Consider the following 27,496-nt stretch of genomic DNA (forward strand, 5'->3'; position numbering starts at 1 on the left):
GATATCTTGGAAAAAAAGGGCATTATACTTTGTGTTTGATGAGGACAACATTTCTTCATGGACTTTTTTCAGAGTTCGAAAAATAAATGTACATAACTTGTGATCTATCGACAATTCGCATCATAGGAAGTGCTGTTGACAAACGGAATTTGTAAACATGCGGCTCGGCAGAACAAGGCACCAGTATGTGATTATCAAATCTACAAGTCACAAAAATGACATTCTTTTACGATGATTAAATCATGGTATCTGTTGACATTTCTAATCGGACCCGTCAAAAATTTCGCTGAATTTCCCCGGCACGTAGAATGTTAAGTTGGGGTTAGGTCAAGGCCTCGATTAATTTTGAACATTGTGCCCTAAGGGGACATTTTGAGAAACATCAGTTTTCTTTCTCTGCCGTTTGAATTTAATTTTATTCCTGCTGAATCCCCGTTGTTTTCGATTGTGTAAATAACCAGCTCAAATAACGAAATAACGTAAAATCCATGTTCAGGATTGAAGAATAGTTTTAAATTTTAAGTTGAGCTCGACGATCTTTTGCATAAAGTGATTTCTGATTTTTTCTTCCAAATCGAAATTTACGATAAAAACTCGATTCGGTTTAAAGCGAGTCTTTTGTTTCAGAAGCGTGAAATTGACTAGAATTGTAATTGACAACGAAACCTACGATTTTGTTAACGCCAATTTGTTGATTATAATTTTCAAAGACTTCGACAATATCGCAAATTCAAATGCTGTACCGGATTTGCCTTAAATCTATGGTTAGGTACCTACAGGCATTCTATTTGGCCTGCAACTTGAAGAGGTCGTTGGAATTTCGTCACTTGGCTTGTTAATTATTTTGCAGGCAATGCAGCTGCATATTTTTGAAACCGCTCCATTTCGAAGAATCTATGAAATTCTCGCATCGAAACGTATCGAATAACAGTGATCTAATGTAAAAGTAATTTTATTGTATTAATTCATCCCCCGTTTCCAAGAGACCTTACGTGCTGCGAAGGATGTAGCGAAAATATAATTACCGTTCATGCAAACGTGAGAATATTTATACGAAATACTTCGTAACAGTGAACCAAAAATTTGCGCATATTTTTTCATTGTCTTGAACTTACTCGGCGGGGTACATTGCTCTTTTCTCGCCTCTGATTGGTTAAGAAACAAAGCAACAATTAATTCTGGATTGATTGACGCGGAGCCACTAGGAAACGACGCGAACGAAGCGAAGCACGAATGCGAAGATGGCTGGTGCGTTAAAGCCATACCAAAGTGCTTTACTTGAAAATCGAGACCTTATTCTGAGAGACGTTCGAACAAACGAAGTTTGTCCGCTGCTGTATGTGAGTGGTGTGCTAACTCAGAAAGAAATCGATGGTATAAACATTGGGCGGACCCCTCAGGAACGTACGGAAAGCTTGCTTGACTTACTCCATTACAAGGGTCCGACTGGATTTCAAGAATTGTGTGTTGCATTAGAAGACTCGCATCCTCACTTGGCAGCCAAGTTACGGGCCAAGAATCCGCAAATTGAGGTTTTAGGTAAGCTGTTAACGACTGAGTTTCTCTCAGTGGGGATTTAAAACCCTCGACACGCTTGCAAGAGCATAAGCTTTGCAAAGTTTGTGCCATCGAACGCTATCCCAAATTGTTCTCATGAATTTTCTTTAGGCGACAATTAGTTTTTGTTTTTATGCAGGTTTTTTCGTTGTTACGAATTTATTAATATATGCAAAACAACCTTCCATCGTATCTATTGGTTTGAATTATGACACCATAATTATAATATCCTCCATATGTTCATCTAAGCTCAGGAAATTCGTGTTCGCTCAGTTGTTTTCACACATTTTCAGCTTGTATTTGTTGTATTCTTTCAGAGGGCAAACCGAGAGACTCTTATCCACGGTATTCCAGTCCCCAGAGAGTTCGAGATTTTGAGCAGCGAGAAAATAATAATAACGAAGTTTATCACGGCAAACGCGACTACTACACACCCGAAAGAAACTTCGGCTTAGAGGAACAGCCGCGTAAAGAGATGAGGGGAGAAGAGCAAATGCAAAGAGGGAGAGATTATTCCTACGATAGGGGAAGAGAAATGTCTCAATATATCACAGAAAAGTACAACGAAGGACGAAGCTACGTAGAAAATGACACTGGAAGTGAACGTAACTATCGAAAGTCGGTTGGCGATGCTAGCGTAAGTTTGATGTTGTACTCTCGTATTCTTCAATGCTCATTCTACTTGCTACATTTAATATTACATTTATTATGCCGAGTTCTCTTCATCGTTACACGAAAGAGTTGTGCTTTCTGATTAATCTTGTGTGACTGACGGGCTTGGTTCTCTTCGAATTTGATATGTGTGTAGGTCGATGTTGTTGTGCGAAGTTGACAATGAAATATTTTCAACACTTGGAATTTCGAGTATGCGTGTTTGTAAGCGTGGTTTAGTGGGGTAAACGTACACATCAGCTAGTTACCACACAGCCTAGGTCATATCTAAAATTAGCGTTATACAATCATTCGAACAGGCAATAGTGAAATAACTGCATTGAAAATAAAAATATCATTATCTTTCTGAGGCGTTGTATATCCTCAAGAAGCTTAGTAGTATTAGCTTTTATAGTGCCGCTGAACGTTTCAACTCGTGTGGCAAATCGTATCAAAAGGTCAGTTTTTCATGACTTGATTGAAGTTTATTAGGTACAATTTAGCTGCTGAATATCCAGGTTGACTTTGGCCCGTTTTTCTGTTGCAGTTTTTTTAACTTAATTATAGCCGTTTTCCGATACTGCAAAAATAATATATTTGCAAGAAATTTCACGATGGAAGCTTCCATGCATGTGATGTCATACATTGCTCACGAGTGTTATTGGAAGGTCTCGATGATCTCCAATTTAAAAGCCCTACGTATAAGTAACTCCAAAATTTATTGCTGTTGTCCTTCCAGCCATTTTACATATACCCCGCCTTTTCAAGCTGCAGTATTTGGTTCTCTGTATTTTTTCCGTTTTCCCTGGAAATATCGGAGCGAATCTCGAATTTGAATCATAGACTTCTAGTGAGAAAACCCTCGGATGATAGTGTTAATGTGTCTTTCCCTAAAAAATGTTATTGTTAAGCAACTCTGAAGGGTTTAAATCTGCAAAGTCGAATATATTTTCATGGTCGAGTAGTCTTTCTCCCTTCTGTTGGATTGAGGTCGGGTAGATCCAGTTTCAAAGGGGACGAGAAGTCAGTACAAATTATTTTATCATTTGTACCTATCAAGAAAGAATGGTTTTGAAAGTAAACAGGTCCTATACAAGCGTCTCAATGGTATCTTTTAGTATATGGTTTTGGTGTGCTTTCTTCTTGAAATCGCGCATCATGGCTATATTAGTCCGCGTCTCCTTTGTCGCGGAGTTCTGTTTTCGGCAAGGTAATTACTGTTGTTCTTTTGTTTACACGGGCACGAAGGGAGCTTGCTTGCTTCAGATGGTGCATTAATCCAGCCGCAGGAATATATTCGTGGGTCATAAAAAAATGGATAAATGTCCTATATTTCATTGCGGAATTAAAAGTATAATCCGAATGTTTTGTTTCATGGTCAGTTTGTTTTACATCTTTTAGAGTTATTATCGTTCTTATGGGATTTTTCAACCAACTTGAATTACAAATGCAGTTAACCAAAGTAAAATTTGCAAGTAATGATTATTTAAGTTTGTTTTTCCCCTAAATCCACAAGCACTACATTTTGACCAATTTTAACTCAATATTGCTTAAAATATTTCAACAATGTTATCAGGGAAGATCTTTGTAGCATTACACTTAAACAAGCTCTATTATTCCGTGGAATTAAGCATGAAAAGTGTTTTTGTACTGTAAACTGTTGTAGTTATCTATTTTTAATGGTATTACTTTTGGCACAGATCAGGAAAACAATGCACAGCATTTGCAAAACACCTTGGATTGCAAAATAAACAATTTTCGTCCCATTATGAAAATTGAAGCGTTTTTTTGCACTCCTGCTCGATTGTTGAGGAAAGAAGTTAAGCTTACTTATGTTGATTTACAGAGAATAAAAGTCGCAAACGAAATTGCTGATTTTTTCTTAACTCATTAAACATTTTTAAGTGGTACAGTTTGGAAAATTTTCAACAAAAGTCCTTGCTCTTAACAGGTTTGCTTGCTTTAGCAACTTTTCATGAGTATGGAGTTGTACACTGAAAATAGCAACATAAATCTGCTAAAATAGTCAAGCCTCGCAGTCATTTGCATTGAAATTGTTAGTTTGAATTGGGTTTATCATGTCCAAAAGGAGCAGATTGTATTTAATGTTAGCTGGAAGCAGAATAAGGCATTTGTACACAATTATCTCAGATGAATAACAACCAATGTTCTTTATTAGAACCACTTACATTTAAGACCAAGATTAAAATGTTGGACCATGTTTGTGAAATTCATTCTTCTTGATATAGGAGTTCAACCACTCAGATTTAGCATCCACCTTTTGTTATTAACTTGTTGTGGTTACAAGGCTGCTAAATGGCTATTCATTAAGTAATTGAAATGAAGTGGTGTCAATTCAAGTTCACACCAGAGAGAAATGTAACAAATATCTTCCAACCAAATAACGTTTATGCTGTCTATGTGCATGTCTAAAGGTTCACTAGGATTTTATTTTAAGCTTGAAGGAACAGGTTTCTTATATAGTAACAACGGAGCTAACTTCAAATGTTTCGGCACTTAAAGCAATATTTTATTGGCAAGAAACTTGGGTATTATTTTTTGATGACAATATATTTAATTTGTAGATTGATCATGATCAGTTCATATTATTATTTACTGGTTTTAGTGTCAAATGGTTTGAGAAATGTACAGATGTTTTATGAAGCCCTTTGAGACCTTAAGTCAGATTCCAAATGTTCCAAAGGTCTAATATCTTGGAGAATTTTTTAAAGTAACATTATACCATTACTAATTTTAACATTTGTGTGCAAGGTCATAATTCGTTAATGCTGAAAAAATAAAAAAAAACGTGTATCAAACCACAAAACTGGTCAGTATGCAGAAAGGAAGCAGATTAATGGAAAGACCTACTCTCACATTTTACTTAATGTAAGGGTAATTAGTGGTCTGAGAAGAATTAAAAGATGAAATCTTCAAGCTGCCAACAGGAAGACTGCAGTCAGACCACTTGTCTCATAAATTTGTACGTGTACATTATGTAGATGTCGGGAGTTTAACAAAAGTCTGCGGGTAGAAGAAATATTTCAAAAATCCAAACGTTCAACTTTACCCTTCCAAGTATTCAAACTCTGTTGATAACCATGAATAGAATGCGGAGATGAAAGTACTTGCCAAATTAGAGCTCTTGTAAAGGGTTTTAATCCCTGTTTATAGGTAAACATATCTTTATTTATTCAAGCTAATGGCTGTAATTTTCAAGTTGTCAAGTGAGATTCTCAGTACAGGCCTTTTACGTCAACATTTAGTCAACTTGTGTACACAAAAACATTTTAGTGAAGTTACAGGTTGTGTGATGTTTTATGTTCATGTCAAAGTCCTGCAATGAGCAGGTCATCTTTTAAAGGACACACGCACAGTGTTGTTCTGTTTTGCCTTGTACTGTTAAATGTGGCTTTTTAGGAATTAAAGTGAATTTTCAAGGAGCTTTTGGCAAGTTCATGACAAGTTTGAATGTTTTATTGTCCAAAGTTCTCAGTATGTGCCACTGCCTTTTTTCCACAGCCTTCGGAACAGTATATGTGGGAAAGGCAGACAATAGTGTTAGAAAAGGTTAGTTTCTGGTGATTTACTATAATTTAGCAAAACCAGCATGTGGTTTGTCTTGGTCTCTCTTCTTTTTTACATGTAGTTGTGCAAGTAACTGGTTTCAATCAGGAATCCTTTTGTTGTTCTTAAGTTATAATTTGTGAGAACCTTGTGCTTGATGGGCCAGTTCTAATGTTATTTATTTTTTTTTTAACTTTAATTGGCTCACCTCAAGAATTATTTTCAACTTGTTGGTGTAAATGAATTTTCTTGAAATGTTTTTCATTTGGTTCTGTTTAGAAAAACAGACATTTAGTATTTAGTAAGAAAATGTATGTGGGATGATATTGCATAATTTGAACAGTCAACTTATTTGACTTTTTTTATAAATTCTCACATAGCAGCTTTCTTTTTATTTTGGCCTTTTTTTTATTACAGCAAATTTGGAACCCAAAAGTTGATTTAGTTGACCTGCACAAGTTTCAATTGATTCTTTTTGTGATCTCTTGTCTTTGACTGAAATGTTCATTTTTCTACATTTTTGGACTTGTCACAGTGATGAATTCTTTATTTAATAATCTTTTTCCTGAGTTGTTAAGTTTATTTTACCATCCCTGCTTATTTTGTGACACAGGCAAATGCAAATCAGGGGTTTGGAATTGCAGTGTCTGGTGGAAAAGATAACCCCCACTTCAAGAGTGGAGATACATCTATTGTTGTGTCTGATATTGTCCCTGACAGCCCAGCTGATGGTCTGCTAAAGTAAGATTTTCTGCTTTGTCTTGTAAATGATTGTAGCAAGTGCCAAGATAAGAAATTTATAGATCTAGATTCTTAGGGAGAAATAGTTGGATTTTGTTTTTAAAAATAATTATCACTGAAGGCAGATGATGGTGAGACATTGATGCAGGCTCAATCAGCATATAGCAGACTTTTCTTAGATGTAGGCAGGAATATGCCAGAAATTTGAAAATTCAACAATGCACAAAGTTCTACTAAAGGAATATGCTTGTTGGAAATTGTGAATAATTCAATTTTAAGAGCCTAAGCCTAACCCTGTAAGAATGTAATCTTAGTGCTAAAGCTCAGCAGTTTAGATGGACATTTTTTAAGTGGATTAATTATCAAGCCCTTGATCTCTGAACTGCCACCTATAATACTCTTCCATTCAGCTGAGGGAAAGGTTAGGTCATGGATTACTTTGATGGGTGAATTAATCTTCCCTGGCTACTCTGAAGGGCTTTGATAAAAAAAAAAAAAGTCGAAAAAAGTTTGGATATTGTCATTTCTTTTTGTCCCCTTTCTTTTAAACACATAAACACAGTTTAATGGAATTTTACATTGACTTTTTTTTTTCCCTAGGGTTAATGACATCATAACACAAGTAAATGATATAAATGTTGAGAATGTTTTGCATTCGATGGCTGTACAAGCCTTGAAGGACAGTGGCAACTCAGCACGACTAGTAAGTCTCCTCTTGATGGTCAATTCTGTGTTCATTTTGGTTTGGTGCAACATTTGCAAGCTTTCAAAACATTTTCAAATAGATCAGAATCCATTCTCTTTTTTTTTTTTTTAATTTTCTTTTTACAGGTTTGATATTCACTTTTGCCATCTTTTTTATTTATTTTCAATTATGACAGTATTCTTTCCAGGACTCTGTCTTGCTCACAGTTGGTTGCCATGTACAGTGAAAATTATTTCCCCTTGTTTAGATCTTTGATAACTTTGTTAATGCAGTTCTGCTTTGCATTTGGGATGACTGTGCTTTTTCTTTTTCCAGGCCATTAGACGACAAAAGCTTGCTCCTGTGATGACTACTCCAAGAGAAGGAAGTAAAGTTCCACAAACTGTCACGCTCATCAGGGAACAGCAGAATAAAGGTACTTTGTTGATTTATAACATGTTGGCTGTCAATCTAATAATCCTAAATCTGCAATGCACACAGATGATGAGCAATGACACACCCTTTAAACCACCTCAAAACTCAGTATTATTCAAGAGCATGTATTTTGTGTATCCTCAAACTCCATTCTAGCAGAAATCTGTTTCTTGGTTTTGTAATATTTTTTAGTTTACTGGTAGAAATTTGTTTTTAGAGATATATATCATAGAAGGGGTATCATCTTGCATAAACTTCTTGCTACCTGCAATTTTGCAGTTAATAACCCTCTTTCATAATGGCAGGCACTAATATTTTTTTTATGTACATGCAAGAAAGCCTTGGACTTGCTTTTGAAACTTTTTTTGTTTTTGTACATGTCACGATCAGAAAGGTTAGAAAGGGTAGTAAGTTGGCCTGCCATTTATAAAAGACGTCTGTCGTGCGATCCTACCTGAACAGTTTTCACAGTATTGGGTGCTCTACACCTAAAGTAGGATATCCTCTCTAAGAAAATGTCTGGGAGAATTGAAAGAGTTAATTGTGATTAGTATTAGGTGATCAGGTTATGAGGCATAGTTTCATAAAATTCTTATTTCTGCTTATCTTGATAAGTGCAGATACTTGTATTTTGTACTAAATTGGACCAATTTTTTTATCCCCTAGGCTATGGATTTTCATTGGGAGGATCCATGTTCATCAAAGAAATTGACAAGAATGGTATGGTTGCTAGGCAAGGTGAACTGAAGTCTGGGGACATTATCCTAAAGGTGGGTAATGTAGCTGACATTACTTAAAAAAGAAAATATTTATTCAAGATTATGAGGCCAGTATAAAATTAAAAACGTCTTTAAAATATAGGAAACACAAGGATAGACCCGGGTGGAACAATTTCTAACCTGTGGTGATTTTACCTTTGCATTCCAGATAAATGACCGTAAATCTGAAGAGATGAGTCTGCGGGAGGCCATTGATATGGTCCGTCGTTCCAACAAACTGGACCTCTTGGTGCTCAAGGATGACCAATTACCACCAAGTTACAGCACACACTCTTTGCCAGCAGCATTTAGACACAAAACCAGGGACAGAGATCGTGACCTGCCAAATGGCTATGATGAAGAGCCAGAAATACCTCCAAGGTAAAGAGAGAACAAACTGCTCATCATGTTTTTAACCATTCTGCCTTGATCATAAAGTTGTGGATAATATTTTGGACTTAGCTGCAAAACCTTGATTCAGATTTATTGCACTTTGCTCATGACTAGCTTTGCTCAGATATATGCATGAGTGATGATTTGCACTGGTTCAAGTTTTTTTAGCTCTGCTGTTTTTGTTATTTTTCTCTTATCATTTTGGTCCTTCGGCAGTCTACATCACAGATGAATATGGCTAAGATCCTGGACAGCTCCTGTAGCGGGTCTAGTGGCTGGAACTTCAACAGTATTTGCAGAAAATTCAACATTTATTTCTTGCTCTTTTCCAACTGTGCGTTGTGGTTTTCCAACCATTTTGCATATGAACAATGGGACAAATTCCGTACTTTATGAGCTATTGTCATCGTTGATCTGGTCGTTTGGAGGTATTGTCCATCGCAGCATTGTTGGTTGCCGCTCAATTCATCACGGCATTCCTCTTAACTCTAGACATTTATTCCATCTGCCACTGAAAGATTCCCGCTTTTACCACATGAAGATCAAGAAAAAGCGTGCTCCGTGTCTTTACTATCCCAACTCGTCCGCATCACGGCAGCTTCTTCTCAGAGGCGGGGACGTGTCTGTTAATCCCGGCCCTTCCACCAACGATCGTCTCCTAAAATGTCTTTCATTTAATGCACAAAGCCTAAAAAGTAAACACAAGTCTCCTCGCAGTGAATCGTTCTGCCAGATTCATGCATTTCAAAAGCTGGTTTACACTAACGAATACGACATCATTTGTGTTACCGAGACTTGGCTCAAAGATTTTTTCCTGGACTCTGAGATTTTGGATGCCGGCTACACTATCTTTAGACGCGATAGGGTTAAACGTGAAGGCGGGGGCGTGCTAATAGCAGTAAAGGTCAATCTTGATTGCCGTCGCAGATCTGACTTAGAAACAGGGCTCGAAATGTTATGCGTCGAGTTAAACCTCGCGTGTTCTTCTAAATTAGTAATCAGTGTTATTTATAGACCACCTGACTCTACACCAAGCTATGATTTTTACTCCGTCACGGAGTTTATGTCTCATCTCAATATCTCTGCTCGCTTCCTCAAGAGCCATTCCTTAATTCTTGGGGACTTCAATTATCCTGCCATCAAGTGGATTGAAGGCTGCGGCTTTTCGAACTTTACGAACTCTGCCAATTCTGCTTTTTGTGAAACTTTACTCGACCACTCTCTACTGCAAGTGAACCCTTTTCCGACCCGCAAGGAGAATATTTTGGATTTAATAATAACTGATGCACCTGACCGCATTATGAACATTGCGACCTTAACTCCTCTACTGGCTGGCCTTGTGACCGATCACGACCTACTTGAATTTAATTTGGTTGCTAGGCCTCGTAGGGTAAAGAAACCTGCCCGCTATGCCTATAAATTTAAATCAGCTAACTTCGAGAACCTCAAACTGCAGATTATGCAGAGCTCTGCTATTAGTAATAGCGTATTACGTGACTCTGATGTTGACGCCTGCTGATAAACAAGAAATTAAGGGAATATCTCACTTCTCTCGGCGACAACTTGAAAGCCAATCCAAAACGCTTCTGGAGTTATTTCCGCCACAGAACCAAGTCAAACTCTATACCAGCTAATGTTACGTACGGTGGACGTCAGATATCCTCCGGGGTGGAGATGGCAGAAGCCTTCAATAAGTTTTTCTATTCTACGTTTACGCATGCGCCTGAGGTACCCCTTGAGCCATTTACGCCACCCGCCAGCAGGTTTCCCGTCTTCGACAGCTTAGTGCTGTGCGAGGATGAGGTCTACAAAGTGCTCTCGAATCTAGACCCGAGTAAAGCTCCGGGCGCTGACGGTCTTCCTACAACCGTGCTAAAGACGTGTGCAAGGGAATTAACACCTTCTCTTTGCGCCCTTTTTAATTTATCTCTTGGGGAGGGTAAACTACCCATTGAATGGAAAAACGCACTTGTCGTTCCTGTTTATAAGAAAAGAAAAAAGGAGGACGTTACTAACTACAGACCTATCTCTCTACTGTGCGTTGTGTCCAAAGTATTAGAACGATGTATACTCAAGCACTTTAATGATTTTCTTTGTCCTTTGTTTGACAATGCTCAGCACGGTTTCCTTCAGGGTCAATCTACAGTCACCCAGCTTCTAACGTTCTATCACGAGATTGGCCAGTCTCTTGATAAGGGCCTGCAGTCGGACATAGTGTATCTGGATCTCGCGAAGGCTTTCGACAGTGTTTCCCACCAAGGGTTGCTTCTGAAACTCTCCCAATACGGTGTCAGTGGGAAACTTCTGCAGTGGTTTGAGAGTTATCTAGATGGACGTGGTAAGCAGTGCTTGGTCCACGGTTTCACCTCTAGTCGTTCTCCAGTTCCATCAGGAGTCCCTCAAGGCAGTATCCTTGGTCCTCTGCTGTTCTTAGTTTATGTGAACGACGTCCCGCCGGTGATACAGAATCATATCGCACTCTTCGCCGATGACTCAAAGTGTTCCAGTGTCATTGATAGTCTACAGGACTGTGAGTCACTCCAAAAAGACCTGGACAGTCTGCAGGGCTGGAGTGATAATTGGCACCTAAAGTTTAACACCTCTAAATGTGAGGTACTAACTGTCACACGTAAGCGCTTCCCACTTCGCTACGATTATAAGTTGAACAACATCTCACTTAATCACGTCACTCAAGTAAAAGACCTCGGAGTGTCTATCTCTTCCGACCTCACATGGGACACTCACACTAACACTATATTAGCTAAGGCCAATAGGATGCTTGTATTCTTACGACGCAACAGTCTTTCGTCATTCACTACAGATCATAGGAAATTACTATATCTCACGTTTGTAAGATCACATATTGGCTATGCTAGCGAGATATGGGCTCCCAGTTCGATCAGTGGCATAAAAAAAATAGAAAGTCTTCAACGCAGGGCAACAAAATTCATCTTAAACACGCACTGGCAAGAGGATATTTCTTATCATGAGCGCCTTTCTCACCTCAACCTGCTACCATTAACATACTGGCACGAAGTGAAAGACTTAATTTTCTATTTCAAGTGTTGCGCTGGCCACTACACCTTACCCATAGCTGATTATGTCAGGCCCAAAGGCACCCATCTTACTCGTCATAGCTCTGATCATGACGTACTAATTCCTAAGTGCCATACAAAGCTTTTTCAATTTAGTTACTTTAATCGTGTCGCTAAACTATGGAATACCTTACCTGTATCGACTCGTATTATTAGTTCTCTCAATTAGTTTAAATCTCACGTACTCCAACGCTATTCCGCTGCTTTTCGTACAAACTGACGTCACTAACTTCAACACCTGGAAGTCGATCTGGTGCAAATGCAGCAGGTCACGTGATCTTCTATTAGTTGGTAACTGCTGCTATTAGGACTTTCTATCGGCCGCATAAGGGATTTATTCCTATCGTTTTCGTTTTTGCATTTATTATTTTATATACTTTTTTATATACTTTTTACACTGTCTATTGTTTACATAGTTAGTATTTGTATATTTCTTGTAAGGGCACACTTAATTTGGAGCCTCGCTCTGTTGTGTGTCCCGCACCCTTGTCCTCCGTTCTCTTCTGTGTCTTGTTCATATGTATATTTTAGTCTTTTTAGTATTGTAAGTATGGTGAAAGCGATCTGTGTTAGTGTTGTGTTGACAGGTGCCTGGAGCTGGGCTGTGGAATGGTTGTCATAGTGACTTCTTTGTTGCTTAGGAAATTTCTGTCCATGGCACCAACCCTCTAATAGGATTACGGAAGTGTATTGAAAAGGAATATGTCCACCTTATAACAATTATTGAATTATTACTCTAACAATAGACACTATGGTGAGGATGATCTCCCAGAGCGACCCCCACCTCCTTTGGATAAAGATAACCTACTGTTTTCAGGTTAGTCTTGTGGATCTAGTTTGAAAATGTTGAGTTTGTGGATTGGTGGAGATGTGATAATGTTCAGTCAACAATGTGAAACAATGACTTTGTGTAGCTTAAATTCCAATTACTTTTCGTGAATTTGCTGTTGCCAGTCAAATTTTATGGTTTGAGTTTGGCAAGTTAGATGATGTTGATCTTTTAGATGCATGGGAATTGTTAGGTGTATTGTGGGTTCATTTAATGGCTTTGGAAAACGACTAAGGGCCAAGATTAAAAAAGCTGTTTCTATAACTAAGTGCTCTCACAACAAAACAGTGTGGCACCCTGGTTTTGTCCATGTTTCTTTTTTTACTTATATCTATTGATTTCTAATCAGGATCAAGCTGGAAGAGGCCAGATACTGGTGAACGAGTTTCAGGGATAGGTTATGACAAAGAAGAGGTCTTCAGAGCTGTAGAGAGTTCACAACAAGAATCAGAACCTCATTTTCCAAGACCTGCTGAAGGTATATTTGTATTGATTAAAATTTGAAGACAAATCCTCAATAAGTGCTCAAGCTGAAGTTCAATCTGAATTCATTTCATGAACTCTAAAGGTCATAGAAAATAAATTAAATGTCTGATACACAGTTCATGATATGTCTGAATGTTTTGTGCAAAGACATCTTGGTCAGGAAGGGTCAATTGTCATAGGGAACAGTGCTAGTACCACTGAGGAGCTTTTTTGCACCCAGATTTAACTGCATTACCTTCCTAAATGGCTTAAGAAACAGTGCTGCTAAACAATGAACGTGCAGTATCTTCCAATTTGAATATATGGAAATCATATATGTGTACTGGGGTTTCATGAAATTATAAAAGCAATCCTCGCAGTAAAGAACCCTACCTAGGTAGTAGTGGGAATAAGGCCTGAAAAAAATTATTTTTTCTGGCCTTATTTCCATTACTACATAATTTAAGTAGGGTTCTTTACTGCGAGGATTGCTTTCATACATCTTCCATTTTATTTCAATGGTCACTCGTGAATCAGAGTTCCATCAAGCCCAAGAAACATTTGTTGACTTTAGATTACCTTCAGTTTTATCAACAAGTGCTAGCAGTCACTAAATCTCACTGGTTTCCCAGAAACCTCAGCACGACTTCCTAATGAAGGTAAAGAAACTGTTTACACTCTTAATGAGTATTATTTCTTCACCTCCCCCAGTCTCGTACACACCAGGTGGTTTAAGTTCTTGGGGAAGGAATGAATCTGTGAACGAGTCAAGATCAAGTGTCAATTATGTTGAGTCAACCTCAAGTTCCCCTCGCAGTGATCGCCGTGACATGGACTCTGTGGACCGTAGGAGATACAGAGGGTATGGTTCCGTTATTTGAGAGTCCCGGCTAGCAAGAAAAACGATGAATACAGGAGCAGAATGCCTAAGTTTTGTACACAAACTGCTTATTGAATTTTAAATAGCTGCTTCTGAACAATTCAAATACATAGCTTTCAGAAATCTTAACGACAGTCTACAGTTACTCTTGGAGAGAGAACTACTGTAGTACAGGAATCTTTAAATGAATAAAGAGTCGTTTTTCTAGTAAAAAATTATGATTATCATGTGTCTTGAGCTGGTGTGTGGAGTTTTTATATTTTTACTTTAACATAAAACAACTCAATTTTGTACAACAGAGATTCGCGACTTGTGGCATTCCGTAAGAGTGGCAGTCTGGGTATCCAAGTATCGGGTGGAAATAAAACTGGTATTTTTGTTGCTGCTGTGAAGGAAGGAAGCCCAGCTTACAATGAAGGATTAAGGAAGGGGGACCAAATACTTCTTGTGAGTAAACTGTCAAACGAATAAACATGAAATTTCACTTTCAACTGTGATGATCACTTTGATTTCTTGAGGGTCTTGAACTTAAGTTGGTAAGTTATTACTTAATAGAACCAACAGTTTTAACTAGAAGAGATGTGACAAATTTGTCTCAGCAGTAATTAATGCACTGTCTTTTATTTCAGGCCAATGACATAGATTTCAAGGACATCACAAGAGAAGAAGCTGTTTTGATTTTGTTGTCTCTTGGAGATGAAGTGAACCTTTTGTGCAAGTATAGAAGACAAAGTAAGAAAGGCTTCATTGTTTTATTTAGAGAACTGGTTTCAAGTGAACCACCAATTTAAACAAAGTTCGTTGCTTGTTGTATCTCACTAAACTGACTAGTGACTCTTTATGCTTGTAGCTTTTGACAAGATCAGCAAAGAATCAGGAGACTCATTTTACATCAAGTAAGTTTATTTGGTGAGGTGGTGTCACCGTGACCTTACTAACTTGTGACAGGAGATACCTTGTGTATACCTAAGACTTTATCCTTGAATAATGTTGAGTACATTAATAACAGGCCACTGGTTTATCACTTTGTATACTAAATATCTGTTTTACCTTCTATAATTAAAGTTGAGTGTTATTATTTATTATAAAGGGAAAGAAGGACATGAAAAGTATAATAATAATCTACCTTCTTTATTTATCGATAATTTCCATAAAATCGTCTACAATACAAAATATAACAGCATATAAAACGATCCAAAGTAAATCACTTTTGGCTCACATCTACTCCTTTTTTTTTTTAATGTCAAAGCGTCTGGAAAACTATAAATAACGGAGTCAAATCTGAACTGATTCAAAGTCTAATAATCTGAGGGTGTGAAAAGTTACAATAATAGAAAAATTTGCAAAGGTGACAAGAGTTCTTGCAAGTGAACTTTGGTTGTTTATCTTTTGACAGAGTCCACTTTGACTATGAACAGATGAAGGAACAGGAATTCTGTTTCCAAAGGGAAGATGTGTTCCACATTTGGGACACCATGCACAATGGAGTGATTGGAGCGTGGCGTGCACAAATTGTAACAAAAACTGGTTTGGAAACAGATGTTGGAATTATCCCCAATAAATCCAGGTAATCAAATGTCACTACAGAAACTGTTAAATTTATGACAGAAATATGTCATTTCCCTTGTCATGAGCATGGAACATGGATGCAAACTTGTGAGTTTCCCCATAGTGGTTGAATCCAGTCGAGAGGCGGTACATTTTGTTTTCCACAAATGCGACAAGATGAATTTCTTCTTGCTTTACTCTCTAAATAGCATTCATCAGTTCATTTGCTACATTGGTAACAAGTTGTAAGAAATTCAGGGGGACGGGTAACTATGACTTGCTGTAATAATAATAATTACCAGCACCTAGGGAAATGTATTGAGAACAGTATGGAAAATATCCATACTGATGTTAGAGAAATTTCCTTCCAGAGAGAAAATGCAGCAAATCCCAGATTTTGTTTAGGCTTAGTTTGGTATGCCCTAATTGGCCAACTATAGTAGGCTATTATTGGCCCAGTATAGTAAACCATTATTGGCTAGTATAGTAGGCCATCATATATAGTAGGCCATTACTGGCCAAGCACAGTGTGCTATGATTAGCCAAGTATAGTGAACTATCATTGGCTCTGTATAGTGAACCATTGTTGGCCAAGTGTAGTGGGCCATTATTGGCCAAATATATTAGGCCATCATTGATTGGCCCAGTATAGCGAACCATTATTGTTTAATCTGTAACAATGCGTGAGTTGACAAAGTCTTGTGGTTTCTTACAGGGCTGAACAGCTGGCTCAAGTTCAACAAAAAGTTGAACAAATGACTCCGAGGAAGGGTGATAATTATGGAAGCTTGAAGAGAAGCAGCTCTCGAGGTGGCACACTTAAGAAATATAAGTTTGTGTCGTCTGATCATCTGGATGAGGACTCATTCAGTAAGTGATGTATGCATGAACGAAACGATGAACATGTATTTACGAGCTTATTTTACCATCTTGTGTTTTAAGTAGAATTTTATATTATATGAGAGAATATTGGTAACACCTGGTCGTTATTTTTCAGCAACCACTGCAAGAGAAAACAAATTGCCAGCATATGAGCGCGTCGCTCTTAAAAAACGTAAGTTAATTTTTTTTAAATATTAAATGCATTCTCCTCTGCAAACGCTACTGTATTTATTTAATTGCAAGGCTGTGGTCTAGCAGCGCCCGGTGGCCCCTGGCGTCTTACGTTTGCTCTTGTGCGACTCTGGAATTTTAGTTTTGTCATACAAAGCGTATGATGGGCACCCCGGATTTCACCGTTTCAGAGCACTGGGCTCCATGAATTGAAACATTTAGTTTTACCTGTGTCACAAATTTGTCTTTCCTACGCGTTGTCATCCTTCTTAATTTCAATTTTTTTCTTTTTTAGCCGGGTTTGTTAGACCAGTAGTGTTACTAGGACCAATTGCCGACATAACGAGAGACAAACTTCTTCAAGATATGCCGGAAACATTTGCCATTCCAAGTAAGTGCAGTTGAGCCATTGCAGCGCATCGGCGATTAGATATTGTAGTGCCCCTTCAAACCAAAGGGAAAATGTCACAGTGAGAACTCATACGACCGTTTCTATGCTCTTTGTTCTAACGGGGAAAAGGGGGGGAGTTCTAGTCGCAGTTTTCGTTCTGCATCTGATTGGGTGAGAAAGCAGGTTCTCGCGACCAATCAGAGAGAAGTGAAGCAAAACCAATGAGATCTCGGAACACTTTTGTCACTTAGTTGAAAACATCTATGTTGTGTTTGCACTAGTGTAAGTCGACTTTGTCTAATGCAGATGTGCCTTTCCTTTGCAAAGGTTATTGTGAAGCTGCGTAACGGTGCTATTTACATCTGTTTAACGCCTTATGTTTGGCAACATTTACTAGAAATAAGCGACGATGAAATAAGATGAATGTATTTTTTAATCGTTCCCAGAGGACTGTAAACAGTCTTTTTTTTTTTATAATTCCCCCCCTCTGTGATTTCAGCTGCTTTCCGTGGTGTACAGCCAGCAGGGAGGAGCCCCATGCGCTCGTCTCGGCGTTCACTGAGTTACTCAACCATCAAGGCTGTGATTGACAGCGTAAGTCATTGATCAGATTCCAGTTACTCGTAACCAAGCTATAAGGAATTCTCTAGGAATTCTTTTATGAGAAGGCTTAAATCGATCATTTCAGGAGTTTAACTTGGCTGGAAAGCCAAGTTATCTCGATACTTTGTGTGGAGAAGTTAAGAGAAAATCAGTGTGATGTGTTTTTGGTAGACGAGTTGCCTGTTTCAGATAAAGTATGAATTCTTTCCCTATCAAACTGCATTCATATTAATTAATTTTCACAGGGCAAGCATTGCCTTTTAGACATTACTCCTGAAGAAGTAGAAAGACTGAATTTCGCTCAGCTGTATCCCATTGTGATCTTCCTGAGGCCACCCAACAAACAAATGGTTAAGTAAGTGTTGTAAAGAATTTGTTCTTTCCTTCCTCAGTTCTAGTGTGATCTTCAGTTCGGTCATCATTCAAACTGAGTTTTGAGTTGGCTAAAGTGATAAGATGACCGTTTATGAATATCCGAAAAGAAAAACTCTCTACCCGGGAGGAATTGGTGCCAAACTGAAATTTCTGATTCTTCATAGAATGGCAGCTCTTGTCGTGTACTAATCCTACTGTGGTACAACGGTTTTCTTTTTCAGGGAAATGAGAAGCCAACATGGTATCGGAGATCAGTCTGCAAAAATGATTAAGAAACTACATGATAACTCATTGAAACTGGAACAGTTTTACAGCAACATGTTTACAGGTTTGAAGATGTCCTTTCCTGTTTCATCCATTTTTTGTTTTTGTTTTTGGTTTTGTTTTTTCTGGTGCGAATAGTGTCGAGTCGTTGTTCGTTGACATAAAGACAATGACAATGATCATTTTCTCTTTGGAGACATGTTAGGACATTTGATTTTGAATGAGGAAACGGAAGGAAAGATTGCAACTTTATTCGCACCAAGTGTTTTGTTTTGTTGATGTCGCGTTTTTGTAATCGGAAAAAGTCTAACAAGATGCGATAAACTTACGGAGTATAGGGCCTTACAGGACATGTTATTGTTTCTTCAGCTGTTATTCCAGCGGGTTCCATGGACAACTGGTATTCAAGAGTCAAAGAGGAAATCATGAAACAGCAAGAAGATCCAGTTTGGATGTCAGAAGACAAGGTACTGCATTGTTCGATCCTTGCATTGCCATCCATTCTCAGATGAAGTTTCCACGTTAAGTATTTTAACCGGGTTTTAATCGTCTGCTCAAGAGAGATTGCAAATTCTACTGAGTTACCCATTTTTTTCGTTTGTTGTTGTTGTCATCCATATAAGTTCAATTTATATGTTTCGTGTTTGTTTTTCGTTTGCTTCAGTTCGAGGATCAGGAGGAGATCGAGTTCCGCATGCCCAGCCGCTACTCACAGTCCTACGACTATGACTCCACGTTAGATTCACCAACTGTCCGTTCGTCCATCTCGACCCAGCCTGTCGATGAAGACATCATGCATGCTGAACCTTCTATGGAGGTAAAAAGAAAAACTTTTTTTCCCTCGACGCAAACTACTGTCCACCCACCCACGTCCCTCCCCCTCCCTTGATCACCCTAGAATTCTCACTTGTTATTCTCAAAAGCAATTAATGTTTATGTTTTTACTAATGTAGACCTAGATATTCAAAGTTGAGAGGCTGCCATTTGTTAGTTAGTTGTTGTTTTTTTTTTCATGTATTTCGATTTTTAAGGATTTTATCTCAATCTATTTGTAAATATTTTTGATGATTGAAGTGGATTATCGCTACCAATGTGTGTATCCTAGTTTTTCTTGCATTTTTATTAGACATTTTAACACCTTTTTCGATTTTCAAGCTTTTTATGATAATTTGTTATAATTTTTTGTGATTATGGTGAATGAAGGATTGTATTTTAAAAATTATTATTAGTATTAATATTATTATTGAGTTTTATTAATGTTTAACGTATTTTATTTTCTCACCGTTAAAATTGCTTTTCTTAAAACGAGTTTCTTTGTCTGTGGTAGGTCCATTCCGAGCCACGGGTGCGTCCCGCATACTCTGAGCCGCATCTCCGGTACGAGGACCCGGATTACCAAGAAGATTACCATCCAAGGCAACGCTATGTTGAGGATGACATCCGTAATGGCACACATGGTTTTAATGAAGACACTTTGGAGAGACAAAGACCAGGTTATAAGAAGCCTTCTGGGAACGTTGTCAAGTAAGTAGTAGTAGAATTTCGAAAGAGGCTATTCGCATTCCAGAGCTTAAAGAGCTTTGAAGCAATTTGTAAGTGGTTATCAAAATTTTCGCGTTGCGTTACTTATTGAACTGTAAGTGTTTGTCGCATAATTTATACAGTAAAAAGTACAAAATGTTCAGTTGTTACTTTTATTAATCTCTCAAGGTTACTTCCTTCTCGCGAGGACCCAAATGAGCTTAGACAGTCACTTAAGAAGACTCGGATGCCCGATGGCTTCGATCGGTCCGAAGCAGATGCCGAAGAATTGCGAATGAAGCGGGAAAGTCTTCGTAAAGTCGAAGGAGATTCCGACCTTCTCAAACAGTACGACGCACGCGTAGGAGTTCCGGTTTCCAAACTCTGGGCAATTGATAACGAGTCGACTCAGCGTCGAGAGCAAATCGATCGCATCCGAGAACCACCGATCGAAGTACAGGAGAAAAAGAAAGAAGCGGAGGGAGATCTTGAAAAGCGCCTGGAAGATTTGGAGTCAGTGTTAATACCTCAGCGTCGACGCTCTGTTGAGGAACGCAGACCTCGTCCACTTTCGGAGTCGTACGACAGAAAACCTCGCAACCTTGTGGTGGATTATTCAAACCCAGAAAAGAAGGAGACGGCCCATTCTAGCTATTATCCAACGCGTTCTTACCCCACGGTTACACGTTTTGACCGCGATAAACCTGCAGAGCCTGAAATCCGTGCGAACGTCTCCGATTATCGAGTTGACAGTGCACCGCCAACAGAGTTCGCTTTGAATTCTGAGAACAGAACGGGAAGTCTACCTCGAGAACCTCGTTATAGAGCCGAAGTGACAATTCCGACCCGAACAGGGCCCAAGTTTGACGCGGGGAGACCCGAACGCCCCCGATCGGCGTATTCTGCTTACGCTCCAAAACCTTTCAATGCTGGAAACAATGAGAGGCCTTTGTCGGGTGATCGGCCTTTGTCTCGTGACCCACCCACAAGTAGACCCTCGGATGGACCTCGCATAGGAGACCCTGTGACGTACAATTTTCGCCTCTCGGGGGAATCTCCTCGTTTTTCCCGACCAGAGAGAGAACCAGATCCGAGACCGACGACCTACAGAACAGAGTACCGGCACAAGGTCACGTCAGACTTTGAAAACATGGATCACGAAGGACAAAACGTTGTGACCAGGTGAGGAGAAAATGTTTTAGGCTAGAAATCATAAACATTAGTAAGTGATTTTTGAGAACAGAAGCAGGGAAACAAGGTTTTCGACTGCGCCTTCGACAGTTTCCCACTAAGTTTCAACGAAGTGTTGATTTGGAGAAAAGTCATGAAAATCAAGTCGCTCCTCAGAGCGGAGAGTTAGATCGAAGCAACACAAATTCTAATTAAGTTCCTTCATGTTGCGTTAATGATAACATGTGTTGCTTTTTAGACTGTTCAAATCAATATGAAATTTATACTGTAACTGTTTCTTGTGTCGGTTGCGGCTACAAATAATTTTATGAACCAGATTTACAAAAGAAACGCTCCTTATTTTCATTCAGAACTTTGATTCATCCATGCGTCTTCTTTGAGGTAGTCTTACTTTTCTTCTAAGAACAAACAAGAAACGGTTTTCTATCAAGTGAACAGGTGTTTTGGTCTCGTGATGCATATGATGAACAAACTTCTTGCATTATTTTGCCCCGTTTGACTTTCGCGTGATGTGAAAACTAAAGATTTCTTTCATCCAGTCACTCGATCTTCAAGGGTACATTTTTGTTGCTCAGCAGCAAATTCAAGTTGGCGCACCGACTTGTTTATTGTGGTTGCTGGAGCAAAGTTAATTCTTTTTGTTTCGAGGAATCTGACTTTCCTGGTCGCGTTCTTACTGTGGAGCTCTCGTAAGAAATTAGAACTCGTCCAGTGTAACTAGGAATCTTCTTTTGACGTCCCTTCGTATTGTTTCTATCAGCGATTTTGAATCCTTGGATGAAGACACACAAGTGGTTGCTACTGCGAGGGGCAAGTTCACCTCCCAGGGGGGTGTCCTATCTTCCCCGGAGTCCGGGGTTAGTATTGTCATACCGGAAGGTGCTATCCCAACGGGAGTGGAACAGGAAATATACTTCAAAGTCTGTAAAGACAACAACTTTATGCCTCCGTTAGATTCTGATCGAGGTGAGGACTTCAAAGTTTATGTAGACTGTTTTTTTAAACGTTACGTGTTTTTTTGTTCATTTTTGGTTCCTCTGCACAGAGTTACTTACAGCCTGAAATACTTGAAAAGAGAATCAAAGCATTTTTTCTTAGCTAGAAAAACTTCCAACACTGCGACTTACCCACTGAAATTCTGCATTTATCGCACATACGGCACGACAATCGTAACGCTAACTATATTTAGTAGTTTTTGTCCTCATAATTGAATAAAATCTCGCGTTCTGATTGGTCAACGAAGCGAGGTATTAGCGTGAAATTGCGAGTTGAAAACTAGGCTAAGTAACTTTGTTTCGCATTTCTTGTTTCGCGCTCAGGATAAAAACAAACACAATTATTGCTGTTTTCTTTTCACTTCTTTATGTTTAATTATGCGGTTCAAGGAAAATCCACATTTCCTAACTCGCGAATTCTGCGTCAAGTTGTACTTGAAAACTGATATCACTTTTCGCGCGCAATTCAACGCGGAATTTCTTCGTCAGGCATTGCATTTTTCTACAGTGTTGTGTAACGATACCTAATAAGTGAATACATGACGTGTTGTGTTTGTATGGTTTTAGGAGAAACTCTTTTAAGTCCACTGGTGATGTGTGGCCCTCATGGCACTCAGTTCCTCAAACCTGTGGAGCTGCGTCTTCCGCATTGTGCCTCTATGACCCCGGATGGATGGTCATTTGCTCTGAAGTCCAGTGACACGCCTACAGGTACGCGTGTATTTGTGTGCAAGTGTGTGTAGGTGAAGGTAGTCGTCATGGTACGCGTTTCGCTGTTGAGTTGAGGATGTCCGAGTTGCATAATTTGGGTTCATTGCCACAGAAACTGTGGTGGAAGTGAAAGTTGACTCTCAAACGGTGCGCATGAACACACTTAGGAATCCGCTAGTTTCAGTTTTTTTGTAAGCCCACAGTTTTTTTGCGATATTATACAAAAGTTAAGTACCCAGTTCAGCTGAGAGAACTGAGCAATACTTCTTGTGCTACACGTTGCTGAAATTAGAGCCACGATACATTTGGTGGCCTTTAAAGACATCAGAGAAGACGCATTTTCTGTCAAGAGGAGACAAATGACTCGTAGTGTTCATCGAATATAAATTCATGTAGTATTTTGTTTTGTTACCGCTGCCTCGCAGGTCAGCCGTCTGAATGGAAGAACGTTTCTCTTCAAGGTCGCGACTCCCGTGTAGACAAGTGCCAAGTGGATTCCAACTCGGTCTCAGTCCTCGTGGATCATTTCTCAGCATTTAGCCTGGTGGGCAGATCTCGTCCTCATACGCGAGGCAAGGCTACCAAGCGCATGCTGGCGGCAGTGTTTGCCCCTCCTCCAAGAGTCAATGACGACTGGGCGTTAAATGTGGTATTGCTTGATGACACAGAAGCAGCGTTTAAGGTTTGAGAATTATTACTTTCCCAATTTTTAAAGGGACGCACAATGATTTGTTGCTCATGAAATGAACCTCTCTTAAGTTGCAACTGTGAGAGAAACTTCGAAATAAGGTAATGCTTTATCAGTTTCAGGAGCAGACTGCGATAAGACAGGTTTTATGAAGGCGAAACGACTCGTCCTAAACAGAAGTCACTACATCATGAGACAAAAGAGAATTCTGAAGTAGAGATTTATTTTCTTCTTGGCAGCCACATTTATAATGCAAAACTTGCCTTTTTTTTTGGTGGGATGAGATAAAAAAGTAATCATGAGCGAATTATTATATTGAATTTCAGGATGTATGCAACTCTGAGGCAGAGCTTGGCCGATTCCCATTTTCTCCTTTCAAACCAGTTTTAGTGCACGGAGACGCTAGTGATGTCAGAGTACAGCTGAGGGACCTCAACAACAACTGGGTGGCACGATCGAGCTGCAAGAAGGTAAGAACTTAAATACAAATTGTACGATCGGAAACATTTTAGATAACTTTTTAACTATTGCAAGAAGACTAATGGTTTGAATTTCTAGGCTCTTACCGCTGCTGACATTTTTCTAAAGGCCATAAGCAGGTAGCTAGCTCATTACAAGTCGGAAGATCTGCCCTCTAACCCGGCTGCTACTGAAAATCTTAGCGTGGTTGTCAGTGGCTCCAAATTTGAGTCTGTATGTTTTCTCCTTTAACACTTTTGTGTTTTTATAACAGTACATTGAATTCCATGATTCCTGGGAGGCTTATCGCCATGCACCGTGTGTGGAGTTCTTGATCCGTGACCGAAACTTCAGCCCAAGTAGCAGTGTGTGTGTCGTGGATGTGTTCCAAGAGGGCCACGAAGGTGAAACTGCTGCTGTCAGTGTGTCTACCAGGCCTCGCAAGGTACTTCGTTAAAAAAAAAGTTAGTGATCTCTCCTCAAATTTCTTTTGTCAGATACCCTTAAGGGTTTAACGAGTGTACTGGAGCACCACCTCCACTCGAGGCCACTGTTTTTGTTCTTATACATAACTTTCCTGCAGTTTTTTTTTTTTTTTGCAAGTTTCTTCGGACAGTTTATTTACATAACGGCGTTGGTTAAAAAATAGGAATCAGTTTTTCCTAAGACGTCTTCTTGTCCAAAAATCGACATACAAATTTTATAGACAGGAAGACTTCACATGGGGTTGAATTATGCCACTGAAGTTGGGTTGTCAGAAACGCTGTAAAGGGAATTTAGAGGATTCAAAGAAAACCTCTTTAAAGAGATTTCTCGACGAGTTCTGTGTGATTAGGTCATGGTAATGACTTACAATCGGGAAAACCCAGCGAAGCTTAAAATGCTCGCAAATGATTCTTTCAACTGAAGTAGAAGTTCAGTTGTTGAGTTTTTTTAGGTCGTTGAGACCAAACCAAAACCAAATTCTAATAAAAGTGGTATTCGTCATTAAGAATTCCAAGTTCTTGTTGTAAAAGACAATTCTCTACCCTCCTTACCCTACCCTGCTGGCAGAGGTGTTTATTTGTTAACTTCCCTTACGGTCCACGTAAAAATAAAGTCCTCTGCGCTCGGCCTGTTAAATCTTCTTCGAGCATGCGCGGCCTGTTGCTTAGAAACAAATTAGTTCCCGGTAGTACTCGGCCAACTAAATAGGATGCGTGCGCATAAAAACGTGTTTAAAACAGGTACTGACCGGTTTTGCAAATCAGATTATCCACAAACTTGGATAATTCCCAGGCGCATGCTCGAAGATTTAACAGGCCGAGCGCAGAGGACTTTATTTTTACGTGGACCGTAGGGGAAGTTAACAAATAAACACCTCTGCCAGCAGGGTATCCCTACCCCTCTGACAATTGCTCATTACAGTTCCTTTTAATTGAGCTTATTTTTAGTGAGACCAAAATTGAAGGTCACTATTTATTTTTTTTTTACGATAGTTTGTTTTTGAATCTGCTTATGGTGGTGTTTTTTTATTTCTCTCGCAGATTGGAGGACAAAAAGTTCAGTATCTCATTTAAAGAGGATGTGAAGTCAAGAAGAGTTTTTCTACCGGTGCCAAATTGGACGAATCTGACACCGTAAAAGTGTCTCGCAAACGATATTTTTATAGAAAGATGGGCAGTTCTTGGCTAAGAACGCTTAGTGAGATACTACACAACACACCCACCAAATGCAACGGGGTTGTCTGTTAATGTTATTTATCTGTCAGTCAACTGCTTTTCATTGATTTCCGAGCTTGTAGACCCTTCAACTGGGTTGTTTTGTTTTTGTTTTTTTTGCGTTTGTTGTTGTTTTTCCCCTCCCCTTTACTAAAATATCTTAAAAGGGTAGTTTTTAAAGGCGTCAGTCGTGTAAGGACGACAATTTTTAGGGTGAATTTGCAAATCTATACAGTGATACGATCGTCGGAATTAATGTATTACATAGAAATGTAGTTTGAAATGATTCTTTGTTTTTTGTTTTTGTTTTTGTTTTTTTTTTCTTTTCAGTTTTAACCTGGTGAGATAATCTCGCGCAGGATTTTCTTAATGGAATGATGAAATATTTTTAATGGAATCGTACTTTAGAATGTGATTGTGTTGTAGTGTAACGAAATCGTGTAATTTTAGAACAATAATTAGTTTTTATTGCCGTACCGGATTGTAAGCATTATTCAATTCAGTTTTACTAAGAAAGGACATTTCTTACTATGTAATCTCAGAAACTTGGACGAGAACACTTAGTTAAGTCGAAAAGACTAAGAGTTAAGAATAACGAAACTTTTTAGGTTGTCAACTAGACCTGTAGTCTGTGATGTCAATTTTTTTTCTTGACGGGGATTATATTATGAGCCAGGTTTTGTTAGAATTTGAACTAATGCGTAAACATTTATATGAGAGCAATCATGGCAACTTCACTGGTAGTTTTTAAACGAAAAATCCGGTTGTTAATCAGACCACCACGCTATATTAATAAACTTCGTACACTTTTACATTCCGGGTTTGTCAATTTGTCTGTAAGTTTCGTCTTATTACAATAGCTCGAAGTTTTTTTAACTTTTGTTTGAGCCATGCTAAGAGTTAACATGGGTATCTTTACATCCTTCCACAATATTTAATCCCTAAATCCCAGGCCATTATTTCTCTTCTGGTCACTCTTCTCTGAGGCCCCTCTTGTCTTCCGGCTCCCTTTCACATGGAACCTAGTCCTATGTTGTTATACCCCGCTTGTTTTGTCTACCTACGAAAAGTCGGCGATCAGTTTCTGTTCTACTAGGGGAAGGGCTGACACCGTGAGAAAGCCATTACGCATAAGCGTACTTAAAATAGTAGCCTGCGTTCAGCCGACCCTCTACACTCGAAAGAAAATCGGGGGAGAGGTCCCTTCCTAATTTTCGTTTGTAGGGTAGGGGCGGCTGAACACAGGCTTGAATCATGGAGGCATGTTCAATGCTTGGTTGAACTTTAACAGAGAATCAAATATGTTCTCCACGAGTTATTATCTCTGATTGATTTGACCCCAGACAGCTTAAGATTGATAAAATTATTTCGTGCTTTTTACAAGAGTGAATTAACCTCTTTATTGAGAAATTCCATGAATAGATTTTTATGCTGTTTCTTGCAAGTCACTCCCGTTTATGAAAGTGCTTTTTATCAATGACACTAGATCAGTGAAACAGGGAAACAGAATTCTTGGAAAAAATTCGTCTATGAGCAATTTTATTTCCTAAAAATATTCTCTCTCAGCCAGAGCATATTAAGTTCTGCACATTAGCAAAACATCGCCGAGAGTTGGTAATGCTATCGAACATTTTTGACATGAGTTTCCTCTTCTGCTCGCTGGGCGGGCTTTTTGATGCAACTTAGTCACATGAAAGATGCGAACGCTTCCAGTCAACCAGAATTTCGCGCTTGCAAGATTGCTTGGAGGCAGTGAATGATCCCTGATCCATTCTTCTACAAAATTTAACCATCACAGTTTTGTTTGCTTTCGAATTGGTCTGCCGGTTTCCCTGGAGTCGTTATTTGAATGACGCAGACTGGATTGACGCAGCTTTCAATCTGTGACTCTTACGTGAAAGAAACCGTAATGACAAAGGCAATCAATTAAGTCTGAAGTGT

General features: G+C 38.9%; 1 protein-coding gene across 4 annotated transcripts; it reads left to right on the forward strand.

Annotated features, from left to right (window-relative positions):
• Nucleotides 1-1,103: 1,103 nt before the first annotated feature.
• LOC111338031 (tight junction protein 1) lies at nt 1,104-26,372 on the forward strand. 4 transcript variants are annotated; one of them, XM_088761008.1, is made up of 31 exons: nt 1,104-1,539; nt 1,875-2,194; nt 5,731-5,778; nt 6,389-6,516; nt 7,117-7,219; nt 7,538-7,637; nt 8,303-8,406; nt 8,564-8,775; nt 12,629-12,699; nt 13,061-13,189; nt 13,888-14,038; nt 14,356-14,503; nt 14,686-14,788; nt 14,907-14,952; nt 15,453-15,623; nt 16,320-16,474; nt 16,602-16,658; nt 16,953-17,048; nt 17,548-17,642; nt 17,897-18,006; nt 18,248-18,354; nt 18,660-18,757; nt 18,955-19,107; nt 19,618-19,814; nt 20,001-20,993; nt 21,763-21,968; nt 22,565-22,708; nt 23,170-23,390; nt 23,723-23,866; nt 24,130-24,319; nt 25,382-26,372. In XM_088761008.1, the coding sequence occupies exons 1-30, from the start codon at nt 1,242-1,244 to the stop codon at nt 24,310-24,312; spliced, it is 5,091 nt and encodes a 1,696-aa protein (XP_088617134.1). In that variant the 5' UTR covers nt 1,104-1,241; the 3' UTR covers nt 24,313-24,319; nt 25,382-26,372. The 4 variants fall into 4 exon arrangements, with proteins under 4 accessions (XP_088617134.1, XP_022800171.2, XP_022800168.2 ...); XM_022944436.2 differs by having other exon boundaries at nt 1,115-1,539; nt 24,130-24,300; XM_022944433.2 differs by having other exon boundaries at nt 1,135-1,539; nt 23,134-23,390.
• The last annotated feature ends 1,124 nt before the right edge of the window (nt 26,373-27,496 follow it).

The sequence above is a fragment of the Stylophora pistillata genome, chromosome 1 (assembly GCF_964205215.1).
Source record: "Stylophora pistillata chromosome 1, jaStyPist1.2, whole genome shotgun sequence".
Classification (NCBI taxonomy): domain Eukaryota; kingdom Metazoa; phylum Cnidaria; class Anthozoa; order Scleractinia; family Pocilloporidae; genus Stylophora; species Stylophora pistillata.